At 41.3% G+C, this 16504-nt stretch overlaps 1 protein-coding gene across 1 annotated transcript in view; it reads right to left on the bottom strand.

Annotated features, from left to right (window-relative positions):
• PLCH1 (phospholipase C eta 1) overlaps positions 1-16504 on the bottom strand; it is a 451824-nt gene that overhangs the window by 72079 nt on the left and 363241 nt on the right. Inside the window, exons 9-11 of the mRNA XM_069727462.1 lie at positions 11693-11813; positions 8855-9026; positions 5035-5142 (exon numbers count right to left, since the gene is read on the bottom strand). Of these exons, the coding sequence (XP_069583563.1) occupies positions 5035-5142; positions 8855-9026; positions 11693-11813 (401 nt within the window). The remainder of the gene's footprint in view (positions 1-5034; positions 5143-8854; positions 9027-11692; positions 11814-16504) is intronic.

Below are 16504 nucleotides of genomic sequence, written 5' to 3'. Positions count from 1 at the left end.
TTCTGATTCATCATACTAAGTATATTCTTCCCATATGCTCTTTGAAGAAATATGCCTGAAAAACATGTTTAATATGAACCTGAAGTGGAGATCTGATACTAAACACTAAATTCCATGGAAGGTAATCCTGCACTTCTGAAACTATGCCTGCAGAGTGTATCCAAAAGTATATACCTTCCAGCTGACTAAAGTTTGCTACATGTTCCTCTATCCTCACAGCCCTTCCCATATATCTCCCAGTTGCCACCGCCTCTTCCTGGATGTTCATTTAGCCAGCTATAGTTCGGCCATTCCAGAGCTGCCCCCGGCTTGACATGGGTGAGGTTTATTTAGAGTCGGATTATAAGTGGGTATTCCTACCTATTTTACCAACGATAATTTGGTAAGTATGACCATGCTGTTCTGGATAAATGTGTAAGACTACCCTAGGATTACTGTAAAAGTTAAAGTTACAAAACCGAACTAATGCAGAATGCTATTTGTTGTTGTTTTTTATCGCCCCAAAACTCTTTTGTACAGATTATTTTATAACATTTTATTATTGAGGTTTTTAAATTGATGAATATAAAACGCGTTTCGAATACTTCGAAACGCGTTGACAAATAAAAATAGCATCTAAACTATCTCAGTCTTCTATAGCATGTTGGACCTTTTTCAGCACAGATTTACATCCACTTTCCCTCCAAGTTTGTACCTGACCGTACTCACACAGAAGAGGAAGCATACAGCAATGTGAGAAGTGATCCTACTTTTGAAGAAATTTGTTCATCAGAACCTCACTTCTTATCTCAAGAAGATTTATACGACTTTATCCATGATTTAGATCCTCTACGTTCCAGACTCAAAGGATGGAATCTACTCGGATAAGATGTGAGAATATGCTGGCATTGTAGTCGAAAGAAAAAGGCAGAATTTTTTGTAATTATGTTTGTTTGATTATGAAGGCCCTTGGACATCAACGTCGGGATCATGAGTGGTGATGGTTCATAAACTCAAAAAGTTAATTTGAAGGCCGCTCTTTTGCAAAATGGTGGTAAACTGTTGTTCATGCTGCTGAGATGAAAGAGACAAACGAAAATATGAAACTGCTGTATGAAAACTCCAGTATGAAAAATATAAGTGGAATATCTGTGGAGGCGATCACTTCATTGCTTGGATTGCAACTTGGGCACAGTGAATTCTGCCGTTTCTGATGTGAATGGAATAGCAGGGACAGGAAGTCTCACTTTATTGGCAAACGTGAATTGCTCGATCCTGGACAAAAACATTTCCAAATATACCTTTAGTGAATCCTCAAAAAAGGATATTTACCTCCACTGCATATTCAACTAGGATTAATAAAACAATTTGTAAAAGCCCTTGATAAAAATTCTGCTGCATTTATACATTTGAAATCAAAATCTCCCAAACTTCTGCAAAGAGCAGCCTGGCCCTGGCTGTCCATCAAAATGTCTCCTCTTCTTTTCTCAGTCAAGAAACAGAAATTAATTGTTCCATTTCTCTCCTTCTGCTGGTCTACTTTATCTTGAGGTCATATATATATCTATTTGAAACCATATGAAAAATCATTAATAGTGCACGAACCGCACCTTTATTGCCTCATATGCTGGGGCCGATGTATTTGTTCCAGACACACTGCATTGTGACTTCCGGTCTTCACATAAACCGTCCTCTCTGTTCGTATTTTTACATTATAACTTTGTTTACTGCAAAATACTTTATGTTCATAAACGCTGTCTCCGAGGTGTAATCTCATTTTGATTCTCAGGTATTAACTACTGTGCTGTACTCATTACAGCGTTCCCTGTATAGTATTCGTGCTTGGGTCTAATTGCGACTTCCTGATAGCGCTTGTTTGCCATTTTGTATTTTCTAAACTTTATTAGTGCTACTATGTCCGCACATGTGAGTTACCACTTAGATGGCAAGACCTTTTCCATATCCTTCGTCGCTTATAACAGTTAATCATATGTTTGTTATATATTTCTACAAGTCTCCCTTCTTTGCCTATTTGACCCCTGAGGAAATCACTCCTATGTGGCGATACGCGTGGGGTCTTGCTCCTATTACAACTTCATTGGTTGTGCAGGCTTTTTGCCCACGCTGGCATGCAGTGTTATTAGCTTTCATCATATTTCCTTTTGTTTTTGCTGGCAATATACTGTTGTTCTACTATGTTTATTTGTCTACAAATAGGCCAGTGTTTCATTATTGTTATTACTGTATAGATCGCATGGTTACAACCTCTATGGGCTTGTGCACACGTTGCAGATTTGGTGCGTTTTTGCCATGCAGAGTTGCAAGCAAATCCTGATGCATCAAAGTGAATGAGAATCCTGACATGTCATTCACAAGTTGCTTATTTGTGTCATGCAGATTCGGTGCAGAAAATAATCTGCGGCATGTCAATTCTCTGTGCGGTTTTCACCATTATCCTCACTCAAATCAGTCAAAAACTCAGGGCAAAAACGCACATTTTTGCAGCTGCGTTTTTCCTGCCACGAGATGCAGAATTGGTGCAGAAATGTCTGCATCCGTTTACTCAACGTGTGCACGTAGACTTATAGGGTATGTGATTATTTATTCCTATTTACTATTATATGTTTCCTGCACTTTACATGTATGGATAGATTGGACCACAGCTCCATTATGGGTTGTTTGGTCACGTTTCTTGAGCCTTTGGCACCTTTTTAATTGTATTTAAATTCTATGATTTTTCAATTACCCTTTTCTCATTTTTTGCTGATCCCTGTTTATGCATGCTTCTCTTTGCTCTCCCTTTCTCTTTTTTTCTCAGAAATCATAAAGCAGAAAAAAACGGTGATATAGTGAGTGATCTTGTGAAATAATACCAAGCTCTGGGATGCAAAATGTCCTTAAAACTTCATTTCTTGAACTCCCACCTGACTTTCCTCCCAGAAAATCTTGGTTCTGTCAGTGTCCAGCATGGGGAGCGCTTATATCAGCAGATTTCTACAATGGAACATAGGTACCATGGCAAGTGGAGCCCCTAGTATCCTTGCTGACTACTTGACTTCTATTGGACCAGAAAGAGACATCCCAGAAGCAAAATATTCCAGTAAATCAGCAACCAAAATGTCCTATGTATGCAGTATTTCATATAATGCTGACTACGTAAGTATTATACACTGCTCAAAAAAATAAAGGGAACACTTAAACAATAGAATATAACTCCAAGTAAATGAAACTTCTGTGAAATCAAACTGTCCACTTAGGAAGCAACAATGTTTGACAATCAATTTCACATGCTGTTGTGCAAATGGAATATACAACAGATGGAAATTATTGGCAATTATGAAGACACTCTCAATAAAGGAGTGATTTTGCAGGTGGGGACCACAGACCACATCTCAGTACCAATGCTTTCTGGCTGATGTTTTGGTCACTTTTGAATGTTGGTTGTGCTTTCACACTCGTGGTAGCATGAGACGGACTCTACAACCCACACAGAGGCTGGAAGCGCTACCAGGAGACAGGCCAGTACACCAGGAGACGTGGAGGGGGCCGTAGGAGGGCAACAACCCAGCAGGAGGACTGCTACCTTGACCTTTGTGCAAGGAGGATCAGGAGGATAACAGCCAGAGCCCTGCAAAATGACCTCCAGCAGGCCACAAATGTGCATGTGTCTGCACAAACTGTTAGAAACCAACTCCATGAGGATGGTTTGAGCGCCCGACGTCCAGAGATGGGGGTTGTGCTCACAGCCCAAAACCGTGCAGGACGCTTGGCATTTGCCACAGAACACCAGGATTGGCAAATTCGCCACTGACACCCTGTGCTCTTCACAGATGAAAGCAGGTTCACACTGAGCAATTGCAACAGATGTGACAGAGCCTGGAGATGCCGTGGAGAGTGATCTGCTGCCTGCAACATCCTTCAGAATGACCAGTTTGGCAGTGGGTCAGTGGGGGCATGTCTTTGGAGGGCCGCACAGCCAGTTGTAGCCTGACTGCCATTAGGTACCGAGATGAGATCCTCAGACCCCTTATAAGACCATATGCTGGTGCGGTTGGCTCTGGGCTCCACTTAATGCAGGACAATGCCAGACCTCATGTCGCTGGAGTGTGTCAGCAGTTCCTGCAAGATGAAGGCATTGAAGCTATGGACTGGCCCACCTGTTCCTCAGACCTGAATCCGATTGAACACATCTGGGACATCATGTCTCGCACCATTCACCAATGTCACGTTGCGCCACAGACTGTCCAGGAGTAGGTGGATGCTTTAGTCCAGGTCTGGGAGGAGATCCCTCAGGAGACCATCCGCCGCCTCATCAGGAGCATGCTCAGGTGTTGTAGGGAGGTCATACAGGTACGTGGAGGCCACACACACTACTGAGTATCATTTCCTTGTCTTGAGGCATTTCCACTGAAGTTGGATCAGCCTGTAACTTAATTTTCCAATTTGATTTTGAGCATCATTCCAATTCCAGACCTCCATGGGATATTAGTAGTGATTTACGTTGATCATTTTCAGGTTTAATTGTTCTCAACACATTCCACTATGTAATGAATAAAGATTTACAACTGGAATATTTCATTCAGTGATATCTAAGATGTGGAATTTTAGTTTTCCCTTTATTTTTTTGAGCAGTGTATTTAAATATTATTATTATTTATTTATATAGCACCATTGATTCCATGGCGCTGTACATGAGAAGGGGTTCCATACAAATTACAGATATCACATCTCTTTAAAACTTGAAATGTGTTTCAGAAAAACTCTGCTTGGTGGAAAAAAAATCTGAAAAGTATATTCAAATTCAGCAAGAAAAATATATAAATCCAGTTAGTTTTGTTTTTGAGAAAGAAATAAAAAAAATTTGTCCACCAGTGTTATTAGTAGACTACAGAATGGGGCTGAGCTGCGATTCCTGACACAGCAAAAGGAGAAGAGCAAAGCAGGTTATTAAAAAATCAGATACTTGTAAAAGTGAACCATGCAACTTGTACACATAGTATATGGCATATATGACACTTTAATAACATCACACTAATGAAGAAGATCTGCACTTACAAAGCAATGACTTAATTTGCATTCCTCTTCTATCTCATCTGCACTGTCCTCATCGGACACCTCTCCCTCCTCAGCGTCCTCTGCCAGGTCATATGGCAATTTTTTTCCCTGATAAAATATACAACAGAGATTGATCAAATGTACAACATTTCATGGTTGTCAGCTTTCCCGTACTGAAAAGTAAAGTTGATGTAGGAACAAGTAACCAGACCTATCCATCAGGCTCTTCCAACTGAAAAACATATCACTTGGGAAAGCTGTCTCAATTGCAGGAGTCTGATGGGCAGGTTTGGTCATAAGCCCCTCCATAGGACCCTTTATCTGGCCAGTAGTACAACCTCTGAAGAAGGTTTTATTGACAAATAAAGCATGAGAACTGCTGTGATACTTAAGTGTTAGCAAACGCAACAAAATCAAATCACACATTGTTGAAATACACATGAAGTGGATAACCCCTTTAACCCCTTTCTGACCTCGGACGGGATAGTACGTCCGAGGTCAGATCCCCTGCTTTGATGCAGGGCTCCGGCAGTGAGCCCGCATCAAAGCAGGGACATGTCAGCTGTTTTGAACAGCTGACATGTGCCCGCAATAGCGGCGGGTGAAATGAAATCGCAATTCACCCGCCGCTATAAACTAGTTAAATGCCGCTGTCAAATGCTGACAGCGGCATTTAACCGGCACTTCCAGCCAGAAATGAGTGCATCGCTGACCCCCGTCACATGATCGGGGGTCAGCGATACATCAGAATGGTAACAATAGAGGTCCTCGAGACCTCTATGGTTACTGATCCTTGGCAGCTGTGAGCGCCACCCTGTGGTCGGCGCTCACAGCACACCTGATTTTCTGCTACATAGCAGCGAACAGCAGATCGCTGCTATGTAGCAGAGGCGATCGAGTTGTGCCAGTTTCTAGCCTCTCATGGAGGCCATTGAAGCATGGCAAAAGTAAAAAAAAAAAGTTTAATAAAATGTAAAAAAAATATAAAAGTTTAAATCATCCCCCTTTCGCCCCAATCAAAATAAACCATAGAAAAAAAAAAAAACCTACACATATTTGGTATCGCCGCGTTCAGAATCGCCCGATCTATCAATAAAAAAAAAAGGATTAACCTGATCGCTAAACGGCGTAGCGAGAAAAAAATTTGAAACGCCAGAATTACGTTTTTTTGGTCACCACAACATTGCATTAAAATGCAATAATGGGCGATCAAAAGAAAATATCTGCACCAAAATGGTATCATTAAAAACGACAGCTCGGCACGCAAAATATAAACCCTCAACCGACCCCAGATCATGTGTAACACAAAGTTTAATAATCAGATTACAGAGAAAAGTGCAGCTGCCTTTGCATCCTGGACTGAGTATAACACAACTAAAATTGGGCAAAACTGACACTTCCATTAAGTGACTTTATGGAGAGAAAGGAAATAGGATTCTATTTGCATTTCCCACCCATAGATTCAACTATTTAACTATATATTTAGTTGTTTATTAAAGTGCCAATGTCATTTGTTAAAACATCAGATTTTAACTATTCCATGTGGCAGAGAACCCCCTCAAATAACTAGGAAAGCAACTTTAAAAACAAAACAGAATTTATAGGGATACTGTGGGGAGAAAAAAAAAATATTCTATTGACCATGCCTTCATAAACAATTTAGTTAACATGAGCAGTGCTATTTTTAACCTTCACAGTAATTGTAATTCAGTGTGATGCTGGAACTGCTCCTCACTGCTTCCCCTCCATTCTGGGAAGTTACCTCACAAATCAGGTGATGAGGCCTGCTACCTGCTAGTAGCAGCCAGCCCGCTGATGAGGTCTCCTTCACGGCAGCCCGAGATGAGGGGTGAGTTAGTGGTGTGGCCTGCCCCCTGCTAGTAGCAGCCAGCCCCCTGATGAGGTCTCCTTTACTGAACATCTATTACCAGGGAGCAGGTCACACCCCTAACTCACCCCTCATCTCAGGCTGCAGTGAAGGAGACATTATCAGGGGGATGGACTCTACTAGCAGGGAGCAGGCGACATCACCTGATGTGTGAAGTAACTTTCCAGAATGGAGGGGGAGCAGTGAGGAGCAGCTCCAGCATCACACTGAATTTCTGATACTGTGAAGGTAACAAACCGCATTATTCAGGTTAAAATTGTCTTCATAAACAATAAAGTCAAGTACAACATTCAGGCTATGTGCTCACGGTCAGGTTTTTTCGCGTTTTTTTGCGGTAAAAACGCTATAAAAACTCATTAAAAACGCATACATTATGCATTCTATCATTTAGAATGCATTCTGCATGTTATGTGCACATGGATGCGTTTTTTTTCCGCGAAAAAAACGCATCGCAGTAAAAAAATAAGCATGTTCATTATTTTTGCGGATTTTCTGCATTTTTCCCGCAATTCTATGCATTTGGGAAAAAACGCACAAAAAACGCACCAAAATCGCGGTAAAATCGCGGTAAAAACGCATGCGGATTTCTGGCAGAAATGTCCGGTTTTTGTCAGGAAAATTTCTGCAAGAAATCCTGACATGCACATACCCTCACTCCGCAGGCACTGCTGTATATGAACAAGGGCAATATCCATATTACAATATTCGTTATTAGATATGAAGGTGATATTCGCATCTCCAATTGAGGGTTCATTAGCAGAGAAATGCATTACCACATACATTACAGACCAAAAGTTTGGACACACCTTCTCATTTAAAGATTTTTCTGTATTTTCATGACTATGAAAATTGTACATTCACACTGAAGGCATCAGAACTATGAATTAACACATGTGGAATTATATACTTAACAAAAAAGTGTGAAACAACTGAAATTATGTCTTATATTCTAGGTTCTTCAAAGCAGCCACCTTTTGCTTTGATGACTGCTTTGCACACTCTTGGCACACCTGTGAAGTGAAAACCATTCCCGGTAACTACCTCTTGAAGCTCATCCAAGAGAATGCCAAGAGTGTGCAAAGCAGTCATCAAAGCAAAAGGTGGCTACTTTGAAGAACCTAGAATATAAGACATATTTTCAGTTGTTTCACACTTTTTTGTTAAGTATATAATTCCACATGTGTTAATTCATAGTTCTGATGCCTTCAGTGTGAATTTACAATTTTCTTAGTCATGAAAATACAGAAAAATCTTTAAATGAGAAGGTGTGTCCAAACTTTTGGTCTGTACTGTATAAGTTCTCAAAGTGAAAACATTTCTGATTATTTTAGATTCGCCCATACATTATGGATGAATTGGGCTGCTAGCTGACCTGTAGTCAGTAGCCTAACATTAAAATTTGAAATATTGTGTTTCATTTTTGTTTTCTGGAGACTCTTCAGAGTTTTCATGTAACTATCAGTGCTACTGATGTCCAGAATTTAATCTTCATCGTCTCCCCTTATGAATAAGCCGTGCAACACGTGGAGAGCTCACTCCTCTCAAGCCCGCAATGCAAAGTGGCAGTAACACATGATGCTTCACCACTGGTCCTCTCAGCTTTATCCCATACAACGCCTTCACAATTCATCGTGTCTGTACAAGTGAAAGGCGTTGAGCTGCGATAATATTGTACATGGATATTGCCGATTCAGGAACCATTATCCAAAAGCTGTGGTGCTGCCACCCCTTCAATCTGAGGAGCATGAGGCCTATCATTAGGTCAGGCCATCAGTGTAGAATCGGAATTTCCATAAATAATATTCATAGTATTGTTTGCGATCCCCTATAGTCAATGTAAATTTCATTATGTGATTACAAACATCCTATCAATAACATAAAAAGCATACTGCACTTATTGAGAAATGTAAAGCGCTCTATTCTCAGGATTACCTTCACAAGTATTTTTCCCTTGAGGTGCTGGGGGCTGGGAAGTTGTTTGTTTTCTCCAAGTGGAACTGAAGATAAGTCAAGCTTGTCCCCAAATATTTCTTTTAGATAATGAGCAATTTTCGTCTGCTGTTGAATGTTACAGTGGTTTTCAATAGACAGGACAACCGGATACCTACAATAAAAATCAGACAAAATGTAACAGCTGAAAAAAAACAATAAAAATCTATATGAGTGTATAAAAGACTATACAAATAACTAATACTAGTAGAAGGACCTTCAGGCAGGATTGTGGTCCCCAAAGCACAGGCTTATCTCAGGAGATATTCCATAACCGGCATTTATTTGTTGCTCAATTTTCTCTGAAATGCTCCAGAGTTCCAGAGAAAACATAGCTAACAGATCTCCTCTGGTGCTGACCCTGGCCGGCTTCTCCCCACATCGGTCCACTTGATTGACTGACAGGTCCCTTTAATGTGTGAACACTGGGATGAAATTTGTCACCCAACAAGCGCTAACAGTAAAAAAAATCATTTTGAATTCATTACATTGATGCACCATACTTTGGAAAATAGAGTTAAAATAAGCTTTGTTCAGAAAAAAAGGACTTTAGTTCATGCAAAATGAGCTTTGAGAGTCCACTGATCATTATATAAGCTACTTTTGAGGTGCTTTTTTTAGCAGTGCTCTGGTATTCTTACTTTTGTGCTTACTGATATTTCCACTTTTTCTATAAGGTTTCTTAGCAATTTGTTGATATCAGACTGTTTTTCCTAAAACCATTTGTTGTATGTAAAAATGCATTTTTTATGTACAAAAATGATCAGGAATCTCACAATTTTCCCCTTGCATTGACTTTTTTTTACATAGAGATGAGTGAATAGATTTGGAGGCGCCTGGTCCATAGGTTATGTCGGTATTCTGAGGGTCCACATGGGAGCCCTATGTACCACCTCCTATCCACTGGCATCCACAGCTCCTCTTTTGTCTAACATGACATCATTGAGGCGCTACATACAACTGACGTTGCAGGAGGCAGTTTGCAGCGCTCCCTTGGAATACGGACATGGCCACTGAAACGGGGTCCTGCAAATCTATTTGCTCAGCTTGATTTTTAAATATTTTTTCAAGTCAAACTAATTACAGTTACGTCCATATATATTTGGACAGAGACAATATTTTTCTAATTTTGGTTATAGACATTACCACAATGAATGTTAAACAAAACAATTCAGATGCAGTTGAAGTTCAGACTTTCAGCTTTCATTTGAGGGTATCCACATTAAAATTGGATGAATGGTTTAGGAGTTTCAGCTCCTTAACCTGTTTTAAAGGGACCAAAAGTAATTGGACAGATTAAATAATTTTAAATAAAATGTTCATTTTTAGCACTTGGTTGAAAACCCTTTGTTGGCAATGACTGCCTGAAGTCTTGAACTCATGGACATCACCAGACGCTGTGTTTCCTCCTTTTTGATGCTCTGCCAGGCCTTCCCTGCGGTGGTTTTCAGTTGTTGTTTGTTTGTGGGTCTTTCTGTCTGAAGTTTAGTCTTTAACAAGTGAAATGCATGCTCAATTGGGTTGAGATCAGATGACTGACTTGGCCATTCAAGAATATTCCACTTCTTTGCTTTAATAAACTCCTGGGTTGCTTTGGCTTTATGTTTTTGGTCATTGTCCATCTGTAGTATGAAACGACGACCAGTCAGTTTGGCTGCATTTGGCTGGATCTGAGCACACAGTATGGCTCTGAATACCTCAGAAGTCATTCGGCTGCTTCTGTCCTGTGTCACATCATCAATAAACACTAGTGACCCAGTGCCACTGGCAGCTATGCATGCCCAAGCCATCACACTGCCTCCGCCGTATTTTACAGATGATGCGGTATGCTTTGGATCATGAGCTGTACCACGCCTTCGCCATACTTTTCTCTTTCCATCATTCTGGTAGAGGTTGATCTTGGTTTCATCTGTCCAAAGAATGTTCTTCCAGAACTGTGCTGGCTTTTTTAGATGTTTTTTTTTAGCAAAGTCCAGTCTAGCCTTTTTATTCTTGATGCTTATGAGTGGTTTGCACCGTGCAGTGAACACTCTGTATTTACCTTCATGCAGTCTTCTCTTTATGGTAGATTTGGACATTGATACGCCGACCTCCTGGAGAGTGTTGTTCACTTGGTTTGCTGTTGTGAAGGGGTTTCTCTTCACCATGGAGATTATTCTGCGATCATCCACCACTGTTGTCTTCCGTGGGCGCCCAGGTCTTTTTGCATTGATGAGTTCACCAGTGCTTTCTTTCTTTCTCAGGATGTACCAAACTGTAGATTTTGCTACTCCTAATATTGTAGCAATTTCTCGGATGGGTTTTTTCTGTTTTCGCAGTTTAATGATGGCTTGTTTCTCCTGCATGGAGAGCTCCTTTGACCGCATGTTTACTTCACAGCAAAACCTTCCAAATGCAAGCACCACACCTCAAATCAACTCCAGGCCTTTTATCTGCTTAATTGAGAATGACATAATCAGGGATTGCCCACCATGTAATAGCCTTTGAGTGGATACCCTCAAATGAAAGCTGAAAGTCTGAACTTCAACTACATCTGAATTGTTTTGTTTAAAATTCATTGTGGTAATGTTTATAACCAAAGTTAGAAAAATATATATGGACTTAACTGTAATATATTGTGATACTAGTCTAGACATTTTGCTTTAGTTGGTGTTTTTAGAACTGTTCTTTATCAAGACCCTAGAATTTGCCTTAAAAAAATATTTTGCTTTTCAAAATTGCATTCTACAAGAAATTCGGAAGGTAAGCAATATTTTATTAAATTGTGCAGAAGTAACATACTCATTTTTAACAAATGCATGCTTGTTGATGGTCTCCACAACATCTTTAAAGGGGATTTTTGAGGTGAGAGTGTATCCATGGTGCACAACAGGCTCACCATCTGGGCCATCCCAACAGTCAACTGTTGAAAAAAAGAGAAGGGAAGACTAAGTTAAGCTGTAGGTAAGAGGAGTAACAAGATAGATGCACATTAGTAACTGGTTGACTATAGACCAAAACTCTAAGGGCAATAACACGGACACAAACCGGGCAGCAGTGAACCATGGGACATATCTATCAAGCTAAAGGAGCACAAATTCTGTCTTTAATGACAAAGACAAAAACAACCCTGTCTTATTGACGTACATCATGTTTATTTTGTGTTTTAGACACTTTTTATCACTTATCCTATGAGTGAGTGTGGTCTCATTGAAAAGGGGAGTAAAACTATGCCCAAACTTTGTGGTACTAAGTAAACCAATTAAGATACGGTGTAAACAGACTAGACAGTCTTAAAATTAGACTGATTTGTCACACAGAACAAATGACTGATTAATTTTGAGCATTTTAAGTCTGTCTTGTCTAAGGGTTTGTTTACACGGCCACTGATCAGGGATCGTGTAATAGCCGGTTTACACAGGGTGACCAGACATCAGAGGCGCAGTGAATGCTCTATAGTAGGTTGGTCAGTGCACATAGGTTTCCACTGTTCTTGGCAGCACCGATCCTGGTTACACAGGTGATATGCTGCCGAGACTAAAGGTACCGTCACACTTAGCGACGCTGCAGCGATACCGACAACGATCCGGATCGCTGCAGCGTCGCTGTTTGGTCGCTGGAGAGCTGTCACACAGACAGCTCTCCAGCGACCAACGATCCCGAGGTCCCCGGTAACCAGGGTAAACATCGGGTAACTAAGCGCAGGGCCGCGCTTAGTAACCCGATGTTTACCCTGGTTACCAGCGTAAAAAAACAAACAGTACATACTTACATTCAGCTGTCTGTCCCTTGCCGTCTGGTTCCTGCACTGACTGCTGGCCGCAAAGTGAAAGTGAAAGCACAGCACAGCGGTGAGTCACACAGCGGTGACTCACCGCTGTGGCTGTGCTCTGCTTTCACTTTACGGCCAGCAGTCAAGGCAGGAACCAGACGGCAAGGGACAGACAGCTGAATGTAAGTATGTACTGTTTGTTTTTTTACGCTGGTAACCAGGGTAAACAGCGGGTTACTAAGCGCGGCCCTGCGCTTAGTTACCCGATGTTTACCCTGGTTACCAGTGAAGACATCGCTGAATCGGTGTCACACACGCCGATTCAGCGATGTCTGCGGGGAGTCCAGCGACGAAATAAAGTTCTGGACTTTCTTCCCCGACCAGCGATCTCCCAGCAGGGGCCTGATCGCTGCTGCCTGTCACACTGGACGATATCGCTAGCGAGGACGCTGCAACGTCACGGATCGCTAGCGATATCGTCTAGTGTGACAGTACCTTAAGATCCTTTGTGAAGCCCAAAAGATCACTTCACTCATTTTGCTCACTCATCCGGTGATTGACTACAAGATTATAATGAAATGAATGTTCTTCGGCACTCTACATCATGATTATCCTACAGTGTAAGCAAAACATAAAAGGGTTTTCACATTTCAATCAATAGATCTTGAAATAAAAATTAGACAGGATAGCATAGGATGGCAGCTGATTCTTTGTGTGAGGTAAAACGTTTGCTGCTTCTTTTTAAACATGTTTTTACTCCACAAAAAACCAGAGCTATGATCCCATGCTATAACGTCTGTATCCTCTCTTATGCTTCCCCTCCTTGGCCAGGAGCTGTGGTATGATCAGACCATTTTCCTTTATGGTGAAACACAGACATTAAACAGTACACAGCAGGGGCACATTTATAAGATTATCTCAATTATCCAATTGTGGAATTTATTTTTGCTCCAAGATCTATTGATTAAACTGTACTTTTTTTGTGGGAACCCCCCTTAAAGGGAACTAGTCAGCAGAATTCTGCACAGTAACCTACAGTGAGTGTCAAGTCCGCGCCGTTATACTGAATAAAATGATACCTTGGTTGATGAAATCCGTCTTGTGGTTGTTGTTTAATCTTTATTTTCAGTTTTGAGTTAATGACATGCTCGTGCTCCGGTCTTTATGTGGGGCTCTGATTAGCTACTCATATGTGTGGCTTCTGACAGGTCACTGATCCCTCACTGACCTGCATCACCAGGTATCATTGTAATCAGTATAACGGTGCCGACCTGACACTGTGTGTAGGTTAGGCTACGTTCACACTAGCGTTGTGCGCCGCTGCGTCGGCGACGCGACGCACAACACACCAAAAAACGCATGAAAACGCACGCAAAAACGCTGCGTTTTTCGACGCGTGCGTCATTTTTTGACGAAAATCGGACGCAAGAAAAATGCAACTTGTTGCGTTTTCTTGGTCCGACGCTAGCGTCAAAAAAGACGCACGTGTCGGAAAACGCAACAAGCAAAAACGCATGCGTCCCCCATGTTAAACATAGGGGCGCATGACGCGTGCGTCGCCGCTGCGTCGCCCGACGCTAGAGCGACGCACACTAGCCGAACGCTAGTGTGAACGTAGCCTTACTGGGCACAATCTTGCTGACAGGTTCCCTTTAAGTTTGCACTGTCCAAGTATTTGCATTAGTAAATAAGCCCCATTGTGCCTAGTTTACTATATCCTTCTGTACTCCCAATTCTAAAGGGAGAAATTCCAAAAAACAACATTATAAAAAATTACTAATAATACACTATCCTGATATCATTTTTAAATGTTGCTTCAAAGATGAAGCTTTAATTTACTTTTTACAAAGTATGTTGAAAAAATGATTAGAAATCAATCTGTGCAGCCCTGGCCCCGATTTACCACATATACTCCAGTGTGAGCATTTTCTATCTGGTTTGTTTCATCGAGTTGGGAAGGCGAGATACTATACTCTTTTCAAACATTGCTTAACAAAACCTCTGAAGAATATCAGACTGGTGAACTGAAGCGTGAGAGACGGAAACAATTCTTTCAGAATTAATAAAATCAGAGGCTTGGAAATAATATAAGAACACTGCATTTTATAATCACATCCCAAATCGGATGCGAGATAAGCAGCTGCACAGTGACACATTTATCAGAAAAGTCATATAAATTTTTTTAAAAAGGCAGTGTAAATGCACGGATAATCTCCCAACAAGTACGTTGGACGTATATCTAGAAAAATCAATGGACCAGAAGTTTGTCTTAACAGTATTTGTTTGATGTCCATCTGGAAACAACAAAACACCCATTTTTTCCCGAATTGTAAAAGACACTGGGCATCTTGCAAAAAAATCCCACTATACTTAGGGCAAGTTCATATTAGCGTTCGGGGGCTTTGCGGAGGGCTAGGAAAGTCCTCTGTAAAGCCCCGCCTACTTCCGCATGCGTCCTGCGTACCTATCTTTAACATTGGGTACGCAGGCCATGTGGATGTATGCGGATGCGTCCGCATGCGTCGTTGACACTGCGGTGAACGCAACATGTTGCATTTTGTTGTGGTCATCGGGCGCGTCAAAACGACATCTGCATACATCCGCATGGCCTGCATACCCAATGTTAAAGATAGGTTCGTAGGACGCATGTAGACAGAGGCGGAGCGGAATGGAAGTGGTGTGGCAGTGTGCGGGGCTTAATGAAGGAAGTACGAGGAAGTACGCAGCCCTCCGAAGCTCTGCCCAACGCACATGTGAAACCAGCCTTAGTGCTTCTTTTTTTTCCAATGAAAGACACAATAGCTTTTGTAAATGCTGAATAAGTGAAGTCCTGTACTCAACCAAAAAACAACACAAACTTTTTAGTCTAGTTTTCCTTGCCCAATAAGCATTCTGCCGCTCTCACCTTCATAGAGGTCTCCATACTTATTACAGTAAATGTGGCCAAGCCATAGGACTGACTATCTCAACTCACTAACGAGTGGGGGGAAAGAGATCAGGCACGTTGGTTTTTAACTGGGGTGGTAAGGCTTTGCCAAATGTCTGGCAGCGGCTTATTCCCCTCTCCTAACTGACAAAACATGATTGCAATGGGGGGTTGGAAGGAATGGCTTTCAGATGACAAATATCTAGAGAGCCCTAATTACATTAGGGAAAATTTGTCCAAACCCACAAATTTTATAGAGACACCAACGATTCACTCGCTCCATGATTGGAAAGTAAAGCATTGGGCAGGTTGAATTTTAACAATCTGCTGCCAGAGGTATCTGCCTGCCTACGATCTAGAGATCTATGGTGTATGGACACCTCTGGATTGATGGCAGGTGCCTCCAGAATAAATGGGATCTGAATTTATGCACTGCCCATACCAGTCATTTGTACTAAGATATACTGTATGCAATAGTAATTTTTTATTGATATCTGGATTGCTCTAAATGATAAAGCTTCATTTCTGTTAATTGCCTTGTTTAATACTTATACCTTATTATCAATAGAAAATCTTAATAACTGACAATTACCCTGCTTTATTGCAAAGTGATTCGTACAGCAGTATTACTTCAGCCAAACAAAACAAAGAAGCAGAATTGCAGCATTACTAAGATTCATTAGTAAAACCAAGTGAGTAACTTATAAAGCAATTAAACAGTCCTTGAATGAAGCCATGGATGCAACCAGGCTTTGCCTGGCTCACAGGAGAACAGGGGAATCCTCCGGGGGGCCTCTGTCCACCCTCTTACATGAGCAATACTTGGCACTATATACTTGAATCACTATATACAAACAAAGGCAACATCGAACGGTAGGTTCACATTGCGTTTGGGCGATCCGTTTAACGGATCCGT

This window comes from Ranitomeya imitator, chromosome 5, assembly GCF_032444005.1.
Source record: "Ranitomeya imitator isolate aRanImi1 chromosome 5, aRanImi1.pri, whole genome shotgun sequence".
NCBI lineage: Eukaryota > Metazoa > Chordata > Amphibia > Anura > Dendrobatidae > Ranitomeya > Ranitomeya imitator.
This window is presented reverse-complemented; position numbering and strand designations above follow the sequence as displayed.